Source organism: Triticum aestivum, chromosome 4B (genome assembly GCF_018294505.1).
Source record: "Triticum aestivum cultivar Chinese Spring chromosome 4B, IWGSC CS RefSeq v2.1, whole genome shotgun sequence".
NCBI lineage: Eukaryota > Viridiplantae > Streptophyta > Magnoliopsida > Poales > Poaceae > Triticum > Triticum aestivum.
This window is the reverse complement of record NC_057804.1, coordinates 182,163,083-182,173,957: the sequence shown is the minus strand read 5'-3', so window position 1 is coordinate 182,173,957 and position 10,875 is coordinate 182,163,083. Positions and strand designations below refer to the sequence as shown.

The following is a 10,875-nucleotide window of genomic DNA, read 5'->3' as shown; positions in this document are numbered from 1 at the left end:
GCGAGCTCAGAGAGAAAAGAAGTCACCTCAGATTGTACATCTCTTGAATGTGCCCTTGTCATCAGTCCACTTGTACCTGGAAATGGTCCATGGTGATGTCGGTGGGATGCTCATCGTCACACACGAGTCGGTAACCAGGTCCAGGAGCAGTCGTATCACTTCTCTTTCTAAGTGGATATCCATACTCACTAACAAACTTGTAGAGTGAAACTCCTCAATAATGTCGCCGCAATAGCCACCCTCGGGTATATATGACGTGGTCTAGGGGGACAAACCAAATAGGCGGGGGCTATGTCCCTATTGTGCCATTGGTCACACTAGCGACATCGAAGGAACTGACAACCTGACCTGCAGTTGTCCATGGACGGTATCAAACTGCACACAAGATGAGACCGCTGGCAACAAGGCGATAACCAAATTCACACCACACAACGTTGGAGCACATGTTCGATGACAATGCCGACTCACTGGCTCCCCAAGGTCGTGGACCACATCACCGAGATGGGTTCGACACACCATACAGCGGCAACGAAAAACCAAAACCTAACACACAAAATGAGGTTCCCGCACCTCCCGTCACTAGAGCAATAGGCGTGCCGAAAGAGAACCGCCGGCCTTACCGGGGCGGAAAGGTGGAGATCTAAAGAGGGGGGGGGGGGGGGGTTCCTAGGAGGCGTCAACTAGGTATGTATTTTTAACCCGCAAAAAAAACTAGGTACGTATTCTTCTCATTTAGTTTTTTTCCATCGATTTTCTGATTTAGTTTAGAAACACACATGTCATTGTGGGAATGTGTCCCACGTAATTTGATCGCCATTTTGTATCGTGTCGCAGTATGGAAACACGACGCAAGCATATGGGCACGTAAAGGGAAACTGGATGGTTCCGTGCAGGAGGAGGACGCGCATGCACGTGCACCGGCCCATCCATCATGTAGAACGTAGGAAGTGTACACCAATGGCAAATTGATGGCTTATAAATAGCACCCATCTGCGTCGATCTCCGGCCACCACCACCCAACCCGCGGCCCCAAATCTCTCTCCCCGCTTTCCCGGAGACAGATCCAGCCATGGGCGCCGTGGCGAGGAGGGCGCCCGAGCAGGAGCAAAGCTGCAAGGCCACGGAGGACTTCGACGCCGCCAAGCCGCCGCCCTTCCGCATCGGCGACGTGCGCGCCGCCGTGCCCGCCCACTGCTGGCACAAGAGCCCACTCCGGTCCCTCTCCTACGTCGCCCGCGACGTCGCCGTCGTGGCCGCGCTGGCCGTGGCCGCATGGTGGCTCAACAGCTGGGCCGTGTGGCCGCTCTACTGGGCAGCGCAGGGCACCATGTTCTGGGCGCTCTTCGTCCTCGGCCACGACTGGTACGCGCCTCTTCCTTCCTCCGGCCGGCCGCCCGCCGCAATCGACCCATTAGTTAATCAGATCGTCGCCGTCCCAGGCAATGCTGATTACTATTGAGATACAGTAATGATTATTCTTGTAATGCAGTGGTCACGGGAGCTTCTCGGACAGCGGGACGCTCAACAGCGTCGTCGGCCACCTGCTGCACACCTTCATCCTTGTCCCATACAACGGATGGTTAGCATCTTTCGATTTTACTCCGCTTAACATAAATATTGACAGTTTAGTATGCACCCATATTCTGAACCTGCACAGATTAGGAACACAAACGCTGCAAAATTTGGAACAAAAGTGATGCAGTTTGATACACATTGGGCTGGAATTTTCTTCTAGTATCATGAGTTTATTTAGGAAACAAATAAAAAATCATGAAAAGGAGCTAAAATTTGGAGCAAACCAATGCAATCGACAAGATGCGAAACAGAGTTTCTCCCCCTATTATATTATATTAAAGATAAAGAAAAGAAAAGGTTGAGAGAAATATCTCCCGACAACAGTTTGAGTTGTTTAACACTAGTGCACAGTCCCCTACGTCGGCCACATTGAAAATTACACCCACATGGAGACGAAAACGATGGGCACAAGCCATGCGTCGTGCATGCCATGCAAGATTCTGAATTTTATTTTACTTATTTCGCAAGGTTCTGCATTTTCTTGTGCAGCAATTTATTTTTATTTTTTTGCGGGGCAGCATCTGCATTTTCTTGTGCAGCAATTAGTTAATTAATTATTTTTTGTGGGGCGGCAATTAATGTTAATGCATTGATCTAGTGATTGCTGTAGTTAGCTTTGGCTGATGGACCATTTATGTTTGTTATTGCATAATTCAGGAGGATCAGCCACAGGACGCACCATCAGAACCATGGCCACATCGACAAGGACGAGTCATGGCACCCGGTTAGTAGTCCTGACCTCATCGTACAAAACACTACCCGCCAGCATTATTGCAATTCAGATTCAGAGCTGCTAGACTGCTTGACAGATTTTTAATTTTTTTAAACGGAGGCAAAAACTTTGCTTGACAGATATTTGTGGGCAAATGTTTATGCTGATATTAAATTGTTCATATATGTACATTCTACTAGTAGGTAGTAAAAGGTTTGTGAGAGAGTTTGGCAGATTTGAGGTTAATAAGGGTGAAAAAGGACAAGCAAGCATTGCTTTCAGCTCAGCCTGAGATGCAGAGTGCACATGCAGTGGAGCAGGAAAGGGGAGAGAATACTGGTACTGGTAGCATATATGATTAGGCTGCCAAACTAAACTGCCCCTAAAGATCCATCCAAGCAAAAGCTAGCTAGCGAGATGTGGTCCGTCCTTTCCTAGATACTACTACTAATAATGCCAGCCAAACACAAGCTGCAAGTGCCGGCTAAGTAGATCTACTCATCATGTCTGTCACGTGATCAGATCTGCATCTTGCTACTGCCTGCTAAGTTGATCGCCGTATATCAGCAAAGATGCGCATCGAATCTTACCTTGGCTTTGCTTTGCTTTGCTTAGTCACCCACCAAACTAGACCATTTCATAATGCAAAGGTCCCTTTCATGTCGATTGCATGGCTGTCGTTATCATAGTCATAGACCACCAGGCCTTGCCCTTTTCAGTCAGCCTCAGCTGCTTGTTGTGGAGTTGTGGTTGTAGCAGCAGCCAATTGCAATTTTAACCAAGATCCTTCACATTTAACCTCAGCTGATGCCGATATAAACTGAATTGAGCAGATCACCGAGAATGTGTACAAGGAGATGGAGCCAAGCACCAAGAAGCTACGCTTCTCGCTGCCGTACCCGCTCCTGGCTTTCCCTGTCTACCTCGTAAGAATCTCTTTCTCTGATGATCGTGCTTTGCATCCTCGAGTCTCACCTGAAAACTGCACTGAATCTATCTTCTCCAATGGCTCAACACCTGCAGTGGTACAGAAGCCCGGGCAAGAACGGCTCGCATTTCAACCCAAGCAGCGATTTGTTCAGCCCCAGGGAGAGGCTTGACGTTATCGTCTCCACCACTTGCTGGTTCACGATGATCGCGCTGCTCATCGCCATGGCGTGTGCGTTTGGGCCGGTGCCGGTGCTCAAGCTCTACGGGGTTCCATATGCTGTAAGCGACTGTTAACGGTTTTGTTAGCACTGCTTGCGTCCAAGCCACTCGGACTGAACAACTAACTTGATTGTGGTATCATCCAATGTGTATCATATAAAACAGGTGTTTGTGATGTGGCTCGATTTGGTGACGTACCTTCACCACCATGGTCACCAGGACCTCCCTTGGTATCGCGGCGAGGTACTTGCTATATTGATTATTGTTATTTTGAGGAAAATATATCAGTTAATTACAAATATATATATATATATATATGAAAAACAGCCATCTTTATGCATAGTTCATCGTTGCAGGAATGGAGCTACCTCCGTGGTGGCCTGACGACCGTGGACCGGGACTATGGATGGATCAACAACATCCACCATGACATTGGCACTCATGTCATCCACCACCTCTTCCCTCAAATACCTCACTACCACCTAGTAGAAGCAGTAAGCGCACTACTACTACACTATGCTGAACATATATATGCACTTACCTACTAATGCTGAGTACTGTGTACTGAAACTACGGCTTTCTCCTTATTTTGTGAACAAAAAAACAGACCAAGGCAGCAAGGCCAGTACTGGGAAGATATTACCGCGAGCCAGAGAAGTCAGGTCCACTGCCACTTCACCTCTTCCATGTCCTCCTCAGGAGCTTGAGAGTCGATCACTTCGTAAGCGATGTTGGAGATGTTGTCTTCTACCAAACTGACCCAAGCTTGAATGGTGATAACTGGGCGAAAGATGGCAAGCACAAGTGATGTAAGATAGAGAGATATCATAGTCTGCTGGAGAAATGAGCAGAACGGGCTTTATGCTAAAATCAAAGCATGTGGGTCTGCAACAACAGACAGAATGTGTTGATTGGTTGATGAGATTCAGACCATTCATTAGAATTAGCATTCTCCAATTGTGGTTGTAGTTAGCAATGTTATTTTCAATCTTACCAGTTTTGGATGTGGAGTTATGTAACAAATTAATGAAACTTCTTAGACTATTGATCAGTCTGGAATTTGTATGTGCCGGGCCTGGGAGAGTGGTCATTGATTTTGTGAGCCAGATTAAGTGCTCTCGCCGTTTTTCTGATCTGAATTATATGCTTGCTAATTAGAGTGTACAGATTGGCTACTCATCTTTGTGTACTAGACTAACTAGATTGCTGGAACAGGGTTATGCATAATTATTACAAATTTCAACATGAACCTACACCACCATAAGCATAACAAGTGGGGTTGGCCAAACTCAGAATGTGAGCCACTAGCATTTACGAGGGTGTTTGTTTTCAGGGGCTTATTGGTTTAGGGACTTAAAAAAGTCCCTGTAAGTCCCATCTAAACCAAACAGGAGGGACTTATAGGGACTTGAAGTGGGCATTTGGGACTTATGAAATAAGACTCTCAAGGAGGGACTTATAGGGACTTATAGTTGTAATATGGTCTTATAGGGACTTATAAGTCCTAGGAACCAAACAGGTAGGGACTTTTTAGTGACTTGGGACTTATAAGTTGGGACTAAAAAAAGTCCTAGGACTTATAAACCAAACAGGGCCTACATATTTCAATACGAACCTACAAATTAGCAGGAGAAGTTGGCCAAACCTGGAATTACCCACTGATTATGGACTTCAGTACTCTACCTCTGCATCACCATATATAACAGCGCTATATTGGCAAATCCACAAGTGTTACAAACGATATATACTTGCCGATATATATGAAGGCAATGCATCATCAACTAGGCTACAAATTATTTCCCGGCAAAATAATGCTATACTATTGTGGACTAATAGCTAGAAATAATTACAATTATCCCTATACAGATACCATCAGTTCACCATTCTAGAATTATTCTGGAGGGGAGCAAACCTCCAAAACCATTGTCTTCCCTGACTGCTGCCATGTCCTCACAGGCCACTAGTGTAAGAGTGGAACTGCTGGCATGCTTACCACACTTGACGTTCAGTTCCCCAAGGCTTCCAGCGAACACCTGATCCAGCCAGGCCTGGAGAGGCCTCTTACCCTCTGATGCCCATGCCGCTGCAATTATCTGCTCCATTGCACCGACATCAATTTCCAGTGTGCAGCCGGAGCCCAGAACTTTGTGGAGTGTATTGCTCAACTCCTGCAGCACGTAGTCGGCGACTTTGTCAAAGTCGAATGGCTTGAAATCGATGGGCTCGTCAACCAAACACAAGAGGCTGTCCATGGACCTCTCTGGAGTGCCATATGAGTTGTCATTGCTGCCGCTGTGGTCATCAGCATCGCTCGAACCATCCTCGTCGATGGGGAGGTTCAGGTCGAACGGAACACTTGATGTTCTGTGCAGTCGCTTGGAAATGCTCGGTGATTCCTCCTGCAGCTTTTCTTGGTCATCAGAAATGTTGAACTTTCTCTTGCTGACTGAACCCCCACAGCACAAAGATGCACGAATTTTGGCGAGAGGGTGCCCGGGGGAAACTATCACCTTATCACCCTGGCCTTCACTGCTGATCGCTGTACATGATTCTACCAGGATCTTCAGTTGATGTCCACTAGCTGCCAGGATCTTATCTTCAGTGAAAGTAAGACCCTCTTCCACTCCAACAGACACACTTTTGGAGCCTCTGGTTGTTCTTGTTGACAGCACAACAATGGAGTCATTAATGTCAACTTCCTTGCCACGCAAGTCTCGGAATCTACCAGTCTTACTGGCATGAGTCAGAGTGTCCTGGAGAAGGCAGTCAGCTTTATCGACATCATCAAGGAAGATGACAGATCGCCGTTTCTTGCTCAGCTCGTCAACAATATAGTCAGTGCCAGTCTTTCCTCTGTAACTTGAGTCGGCCCAATCCTTGAGACTCAGGTCCAGGTAAATCATGTTCTCTTTGCTGCCATGTACGAGCTCTGCAAGCGCCAAAGCAACTCTGCGCTTGGCCATGCAATCAGAACCATGAAAGCTAAACCAAATGTCATTTTTCCTGCTTGCACCACGGCGCCTCTCCATTGACTTGCACCGCACAATGGAACCACAAATAGCACTCAAGGCTTCCTCCTGCCTTCCAACAACCTGGAACAGGCGTTCCACAAGTAGCTTGTAATTACTCAAATCAGAACCTTGTGCTGCGAGGTGTGAAGGTTTCTGCCAATGACCAAAAGCAGACAAACCTCCAGAAGCTGCTGAATGCCGAGCACTAGGTGATGTTTGCCCCATATTTGTGGAACTCTTGGAACAAGCAAAGGGTTGTGCAAAGATCTGCGGAGGCTTCAGATTCAAATCATCAACTTTCTTGGGTACAGATATCTCTGCATCAGTTACATGTTTGCAGCTGGCAGAATTTGTACCGTTGGAAGAAGATTCACGAGGCGTGCCTAAAACCAAGTCAGTCGCCACAGATGCAGCGGATGATGGTGACACGTGATCTTCGCCATCATGACAGTATGACAGGGTTTCATGTCGGGACTGCTTTTCATCACTCTTTGAAAACCCAGCTTGAAGTTCCAATGTAAGGTTGTCAGTCCTTTGGTTAGAGATAGATGGGGGTGAAATACTCGTTGTGGTAGCATTGGTATGTGGAACAGACACTACAGAAGGTCTAATAACCTCCCTTTGAAGTTCAACTGATTCAGGACCTTTGCTCAGATTTTCTGCTCTTTCCCCATTGGCTGGAACACCAATATAATGCGGAAATAACTGGTATGGAACACTGTTGATCCTATGGCAGCCTTGGTGGAGCCGTAGGCAATACTCGTTCCACTTCTTCTTTAGATTCGATATTTTTGAATTCAATACCATCTGATCTCTAACCTGCACTGAAGAAAAACTGTACATCTTTTATACCAATGATATTCAAAGTTATGCATCTATCAAAACGACGGCATATGCATCAATTATTTTACTTAAAAGTCGCAAAATATGTAAGCCGCTTCACACCTTGACTGCATCAAATCCATTGTTAGCACCTATCATGCTGCCATTCTGCAGCAGCGAAGGTAGACCTCCCTGGTGATGGTCTTCAGCTGTAATGCCACTTCCTCTAATGATAGTAGCAACTTCTTGCTCATATCTATCATTGCACTGTTGACACCGAAGGGCCGGAGGACAAGAATTTGCTGTGAGGCTGTTAGCTTCGTAGGAATCACTGACAAGTCCTCCAAAAGGAATGAGCGAATCCATAAAGCTGCAAAACAAGTTTGACACCGTTAGGCCAAGATGACAGGAGCAAAATGGAGTACAGAGAACCCACATCAAGTCCTACTTCAATACGCTTATTCTGACTCTGCAGTTGCTTAAGTGCATCAGAAAAGGCTAGCACTTTTAGATCCAGTGCATCAGAACCTCATTGTTCAAAGAGTACTTGCTGTATCAAAATAGAATAATGTCTTTTCATGAGAATGCATTTCTTTAATGTTTAAAACCTTGTTCGTTTCTCTCTTTTTATCTTTAGTGCCTGTATTTCTTTTACCGAGGTACTCTGAATTCTTACACCCGATGAAGGTGGAACAACAGGAATGATATACGCACGACAAATTTTCGTATGACAACTGCACGACAGTACTCCATCACCCTTCGATGGAATAGCCGGATCAATATCTGACGCGGGATAGTGGTGTCATAGAGAGATTGTATAAAAAATGTCGGACGCAAAGCAATATTGGTGGAACAAATCATCCACCTTATGAATTAAATAGGACAGCTTAAAATTGTCAAAGGAGCAAAGAAGTTCTTTAAAATAACCTAAATGAACAAACAAGAAGCTAATGAATGAGTAAACAAACGAGTAAAAACCATCAATACATCACACAAAAGGAAGATGGTCCAGAAGTATTTAAATTAGTAACCCGCTCCCAGAAAGTGGAAATATGTAATCTTCTCGTTGATATTTGAAATAAACCGGTCATGGTATCAAAATATATATAAGAACACTGAGCAGAAACACTAGGGGTCTTCAGCACAGGTAATCAGGAATAGAGGTATCATTGTTAATCTTAGATACAGAAGTTGCAAACCCTGATTGTGATGAACTATAGTATCTGAACTGAAGATGTACCCACTGTGGAAAAAAAAAATCCAGGTGGCAAACTCCTCACCATTGAAACCTCTAAAGGACAACGGAATCACGCGGATGACAATCAAAACCATGACAACCACAGTAACACAACTTCGGTCTGTACTTTACTCAAGCATCAACGTAACCTCCAAAGGCCATAACAACACACCTCAAGATAAGAGGCCATGACAACACACCTCAAGATAAGAGGCACGCTTAAGTCGATAACTTAAGCATGCATATTACCAGGTCAAGCACTGAGAAAACAACTATACTGCTAAACGGAATGGGTAAAAACATTCAGAAAACAATCAACGTCACGAAAAAGTTGTATCCATGTAGAATATTTAAAGACCTCTGTATAAACTCGACCAATCAGACATGGTAGAAAAATAATCAGGCCAATGGGCATACAGACAAATCTGCACTCAAAACATTAGTACTGTACTAAACTAATAGTACGCCGATCATGGAGTAAGAACTAGTAATCCTTGTTAGTAGTAGGAGTACTAGTAACCAGACATCTAAGGAACATCCGAATATGATAAACAAAAGGTGCGCTCGCGCGCACACGCACACACGCCAGTCACCACAATGGATGCCAATCAACTCAATCCTAAGCATAAACAATTGGCGGAAGGTAGAAAGAGAAGAGAATAGGATTCACCTTGCAGGCTTGGAGAAAGCCGCGGCGGTGGTTGCCTGAGGGATGAGCGCAGCGGGGCTGCCTCCGGCGCGCACTGCCGTGATCGGTAGCAGCTGGAGCTCCCAATCCTTGTCGAGCAAGGGGAACTTGGACAAGAAGGTGAGGTAGGTCTCGTACGTGGCCGACCACCCCATCACCCAGACACGGCCAGCTCTGTGCGTCTCCAGCACTCGCGTCACCTCCGCCACCACCCGGCGCCCCATCTCTTGGAGCTCGCCGTCGTCAGGGACCAGTTCTTTGAGGTCACCGATGCTTATGATGAGACCGGAGGTGGCGCTGGCCATGGCGGCCGCCAAGCCGAGCTCCGTCTGGTCGATGGAGCTTGTACCGACGGGGAGGACACGGTACGGCGAGAGGGCGGCGAAGTCGGCAGCGGCGGAGGCAGCCCCGACGCCGACGAGCATGGGGTTGCGGCCTCGGGCGAGAACCTCGCCGATGCGGCGGAAGTTCTCCTCGCCGGTGCCGCCGGCGAGGCTCCCTGCGGCTGGCGAAGGCACGTCGGCGTCGTCGGCGGCGGCGAAGCTACAGAGGAAGAGAGGCGGCGGGCGGCTCCGCGTGGGGAGGCGGCCGAGCATGGGCATGGGCGGCGCAGGGCGGAGGATGGCGAGCTTGATGTCGCCGCTGTGGAAGCCCGCGTCGCTGAAGACGCGGCTGACGAGGGGGTCGTCGAGGATGGCGAGCACGAGCTGCGAGAGCTCGACCTTGACGGCGGCGGGGGCCTGCGCGGTGGCCGCCTGGTGGTAGAAATGGAAGGTGTCCGGGTTGCGGCGCTGGTTGGCCTGCGAGCGCTTGACGGCCGCCATGAGCGAGTTGGAGACGGGCGGCTCCGCGTCGTCGGCGCCGGAGGCAGAGGAGGAGGAGGAGGCGGAGGGGAGCCTGTCGAGCGAGACCGCGAAGCAGAGCTCGAGCGCCTTGAGCTGGACGCGCGGGGCATAGGCGGCGCTGCGTGCCCGCGCGAGCGCGTCGCGGAGGAGCGGCGGGGCGGGAGGCGCGAGCAGGGCGGAGATGAGGTGGAGCGAGGTTGTCTGCGCGTGGGCGCGGCAGCGCGCGGAGACGACGGCCGCGTCGAGGGCGGTGACGGCGGCCGGAGAGAGGCACTGCCGCGCCGCGGCCACCGGCGTCGGCATCGCCGGCGCACGCGTGGAGGGCTGGGACTGGGATTGGGATTAGGGGAGTCGAGCGGGTCAGTGACAGGTGGTAATCACTGGAGGGACCTGGTTGCTAGTATTACTTTTCCGCGCACGCACACTGGGCGTGGGCGGGTGACGAGGCCGAAACTTCTGAGGGGCGGATTGCTAATAGAGGAAACATTGGGGGGGCACCGGTCGCTGGAGCCTGGAAGAAAATAATTGGGCAGGAAGGCTGGTGAAGGGGTTTATATATGCTATTTGGGTGATGATGATATCTGCTCTTCCTCTTTTCGGTGATGCGGTGGGGGCCACCTGACAGCGACGGGAGGGCATGTACAATGGTGGCATACGGATACATATGCCCCATGACAAAAAATAATTTGAGGCATTTATATTTAATTTGTCTTCACAATGCAAGCTATCATTAGTGGGCCTCATTAAGAAATAAAAAATAAAGACTCTACCACACATCCATCTCTACTTTTCCCTCCAACATTTTCAACTTTTGTCACCGGACCACACTTTTTTTT

The 10,875-nt window shown here is 48.3% G+C and overlaps 2 protein-coding genes across 2 annotated transcripts; one reads left to right on the top strand and one right to left on the bottom strand.

The window, feature by feature from the left end:
• The first annotated feature begins 989 nt into the window (after positions 1 to 989).
• On the top strand, positions 990 to 4,578 carry LOC123091705 (fatty acid desaturase DES3). The gene is made up of 8 exons (XM_044513304.1): positions 990 to 1,362; positions 1,490 to 1,579; positions 2,233 to 2,299; positions 3,121 to 3,213; positions 3,311 to 3,496; positions 3,602 to 3,679; positions 3,793 to 3,930; positions 4,044 to 4,578. The coding sequence occupies exons 1-8, from the start codon at positions 1,070 to 1,072 to the stop codon at positions 4,242 to 4,244; spliced, it is 1,146 nt and encodes a 381-aa protein (XP_044369239.1). The 5' UTR covers positions 990 to 1,069; the 3' UTR covers positions 4,245 to 4,578.
• A 517-nt stretch (positions 4,579 to 5,095) lies between these two features.
• LOC123091704 (protein DWARF 53) lies at positions 5,096 to 10,573 on the bottom strand. Its single transcript, XM_044513303.1, has 3 exons — positions 9,177 to 10,573; positions 7,393 to 7,639; positions 5,096 to 7,266 (listed from the first exon to the last, which is right to left on the bottom strand). Exons 1-3 carry the CDS (start codon positions 10,340 to 10,342, stop codon positions 5,314 to 5,316), a joined length of 3,366 nt encoding a protein of 1,121 aa, XP_044369238.1. The 5' UTR covers positions 10,343 to 10,573; the 3' UTR covers positions 5,096 to 5,313.
• Between the last annotated feature and the right edge of the window lie 302 nt (positions 10,574 to 10,875).

Bases quoted from the DNA above. Each gene is read 5' to 3' on its own strand.
- LOC123091705 (XM_044513304.1), top strand. From the start codon at position 1,070: ATGGGCGCCGTGGCGAGGAGGGCGCCCGAGCAGGAGCAAAGCTGCAAG. The intron at 1,363-1,489 runs GTACGCGCCTCT...CTTGTAATGCAG, and splicing joins TTCGTCCTCGGCCACGACTG to TGGTCACGGGAGCTTCTCGG. The intron at 2,300-3,120 runs GTTAGTAGTCCT...TGAATTGAGCAG, and splicing joins AGGACGAGTCATGGCACCCG to ATCACCGAGAATGTGTACAA.
- LOC123091704 (XM_044513303.1), bottom strand. From the start codon at position 10,342: ATGCCGACGCCGGTGGCCGCGGCGCGGCAGTGCCTCTCTCCGGCCGCC. The intron at 7,640-9,176 runs GTGAATCCTATT...CTTGTTTTGCAG, and splicing joins GCTTTCTCCAAGCCTGCAAG to CTTTATGGATTCGCTCATTC. The intron at 7,267-7,392 runs GTGTGAAGCGGC...TCTTCAGTGCAG, and splicing joins ATGGATTTGATGCAGTCAAG to GTTAGAGATCAGATGGTATT.